The sequence below is a fragment of the Plectropomus leopardus genome, unplaced genomic scaffold (genome assembly GCF_008729295.1).
Source record: "Plectropomus leopardus isolate mb unplaced genomic scaffold, YSFRI_Pleo_2.0 unplaced_scaffold16914, whole genome shotgun sequence".
NCBI classification, from domain to species: domain Eukaryota; kingdom Metazoa; phylum Chordata; class Actinopteri; order Perciformes; family Serranidae; genus Plectropomus; species Plectropomus leopardus.
The window spans coordinates 177-3,146 of record NW_024618182.1 but is presented as its reverse complement, the minus strand read 5'-3'; the positions used below and the strand labels follow the sequence as shown (position 1 = coordinate 3,146).

The 2,970-nt window shown below is 41.9% G+C and overlaps 1 protein-coding gene across 1 annotated transcript; it reads right to left on the bottom strand.

The window, feature by feature from the left end:
• Positions 1-70: 70 nt before the first annotated feature.
• LOC121964723 (protein virilizer homolog) lies at positions 71-2,740 on the bottom strand (the record flags this gene model as incomplete). The annotated part of the gene is made up of 6 exons (XM_042514919.1): positions 71-230; positions 310-450; positions 1,112-1,244; positions 1,326-1,543; positions 2,171-2,420; positions 2,505-2,740. Coding segments are annotated over 6 exons (1,138 nt in total), but the record flags the coding sequence as incomplete, so codon positions are not given.
• Between the last annotated feature and the right edge of the window lie 230 nt (positions 2,741-2,970).

Sequence of the window (2,970 nt, the reverse complement as noted above, 5' to 3'; positions counted from 1 at the left end):
CTGTGATTGGTGACTGAATGAAGAAAAGAAGAAAAGAAAATAATTTTGATGTCAAAATCGAGGGCTTCACTGTACCTGTGATTAAACTGGGCCCCGAGCGTCTCAGGTGGTGGCAGGGTCGGCTCGGTGTCAACTGCAGGAGGCGTGTCTGTGGCCGTCTCCAGCGTCTGCCTCAGAACAATCACAGTCTCCAACATCGTCTCCAGTGAGTCATCCTCCTTACACAGTTTCTACAGGCACAGAGTCACTGAGTCAGTTAAATGTCGGGGCAACACTCACTCTGTAAAGAACTATACACACAATTTGTACCGTAATCTGTTTCTCTAAAGTAGGGAGCGGATGGGACTCGGACTCCTCCCACTGCAGAAGCGCTTTCATCTCAGAGCCCGACAGCAACCGTGGAGAAGTGAAGGCAGGCTCCTCGCCGGACCCCTGCGCCTCATCTACACACTGGATTAGAAAACAGACAAATCCAACTTTAAAGTACAACGTGCCACTCAAGCAAGAGCAGTTTTGTGCAGTTAAAAATGTAGATGTACCTTTAATGTGCTTGTGAATTCAAACTTGAAGTCCGTTTTCTGATTATTAAAAGCATGAAAATGTGAAAATTCTTCTTTTTATTTATCTTTTTCCTTATTTTATTCTCTTCAACGTCCAAATATTTTACTGTAACATGTATGCAACTGTGTCAATACAAACTGCTACAGGCACTATTTCTTTTTTTCTTTCTTTTACTCTCAGTACTGCTACCTCTCTGGATGCAGGCAGTTATGTTACAGCCCTTTTTTTGTAGTTATCCCTCAAAAATGAAAACAGAGACTATGAGTCAATCTTAATTAAAACAAGGGAGATTGTATTTTTGGTATACAGTATTTTTAAAAATATTTTTTATTTCTTTAGTGCATGTATATCAATTTGTGGACGTAATAACAACACATTTTGGAATTTTAAAAATAGAAAATGTGCCATTGCAAACATCCAAATATGAACTGCTTCCTATAAATATCTTATTATCTAGAAACACTTTGATAGTATTTACACTCTTGGTACACACTGTCTTTACCTCTTTGTGAAACGTGAAGCAGCAAAAAAGAAAATAAACGGTACTGACCATTGTTTCCGTGGTGACGATCTGTCTGAGGAAGTCAAGCAGAGCTGAGAGCAGATCTGCTGAGTCCTTGTTGAAAGCAAACACCAACCTCTTCAACAGTGAGCACAGACCACTACCATGTTTCTTCAGAGCACTGAAACAAAATAAAGTGTCATCAAAGTCTTGTTTTGACAAAGAAAAGAACATTACGCCTGGCTAGGGAATAGTTATTTACACTTTGAGGTGGTAGAGTCCATAATCGTGCTCGGTGAGGAATGTCAGAGTCCTGATACAGGTGAGGAGAAGTGGGACGCTGCTCTCTGAATTTCCCAAAACCTCCAACAAGGCGTTGCACACCAATGTCATCATCTCTCGCCCAGGAAGTGCATTGGCTAGCTGCTCAGCCTCGGACATGCAGCTCTCACCAGGCGGAGAAACCATCAGAGAAATGTCCTAGTGAAAATGGAGATGCATATTTGTTACGCTTTGTCCTTTTCCCGATAAAGAGTTTGCTCACACTTGTTGTCTGCCTCACAGTTTTACTACTTTCTATATCACTTATTATTTTTAGCATATTTATTTTATGTTTTACTTGTACAAAGAGATGATCCTCTCATATGATGCACTTTTAGCATTTTTATTTATCACTTTGTGCTGTTATCCATTCATTTACCTCTTCTTTACAGTTTGAGTATTTTTTAAAATGATTATTATTTCTATTGTCATTATATTTATTTACCTATTTATTTGTTTGTGTATTTATTTAATTATTAATTTATCTTTCTTGTAGGTTTATTCTGCCTCTGGTGTTTCTTCACTTATGGTAGCGTTTCCTCAGTTCCCGGTACTAATGGTATTTTCTTTGTATTTTTACTCACATGCTTGTGCGCTTGTATGTGTATAAATGGGGGGGGGGATTTTGGTTTTATTGTATAAAGCACTTTGTGTTACAGTTCAATCATAAAAAAGTGTTATACAAATAAAGTCTAATTGATTGATTGATTAATGTGCACTATGCCAGTTATTCTCAACCAGAGGGCCTTAGAGTGCCATCTAGTGGTCTGAGGAGGTTCTGCTCACCTGGTCACACAGTGACTGTAATATTGTCCCCACTAGTTCGCTGCATTGTTGCTGCTGTAAGGAGTGCTCAGCTGGAGGAACCAACAGAGACAGCAGCGAGGGGAACAGTTCGGCCAGCTGTTCATCTCCGGACACAGAGCCAGACAGCAGGTGCAGCGCTGCGCTCTTACACGCTTTCTGTGACACCAGAGCGTCCATCAAAGAAAGCAGGCGCAGGACCTGGCCCCAGCATACGCTCTTCCCCTCCGCCCTGCAGTTAGCACAATGCATAAACTTCAAAATTCAACAATCACAACATAGACAAAAACACCTGAGAGTGAGTTTCTTCACTCACGGCTGCAGCTCCTCCAGCAGCAGCTCCAGAACAGTCTTCATGATGAGAGTCGCAGTGGGTGAGGACAGGTCCGCCAGCTGAACACACATCCTCCTCAGCATGGCCAGGAGAGGAGGGCAGCTGGTGGCACACACACACCGCAGCGCCTCGGAAAACACTTTCCACTGCACCCGTATGTGCATGCTCCACAGCTTCCTTGTGTTTAAGGCCACAGCCACGTCTTGGACTGAGATCACCTGTGGAGCCAATTTAAAGTCTGTTAATATAAGCATGTAAATAATTGGTAATCATCAGAGGGTGAAAAAAAGTGAAGGACAGATGCGTGGGTGGGGCTAAATAAAAATTTATAAAAGCGCAATTAAGAGAAAGAGAGAGATAACACTCATTTTACGACACCCGAGGATTACAGCACCGGCTTACAAACACAAAACCTCTCTAAAACAACCCAGCAGGCCACCAACATTAA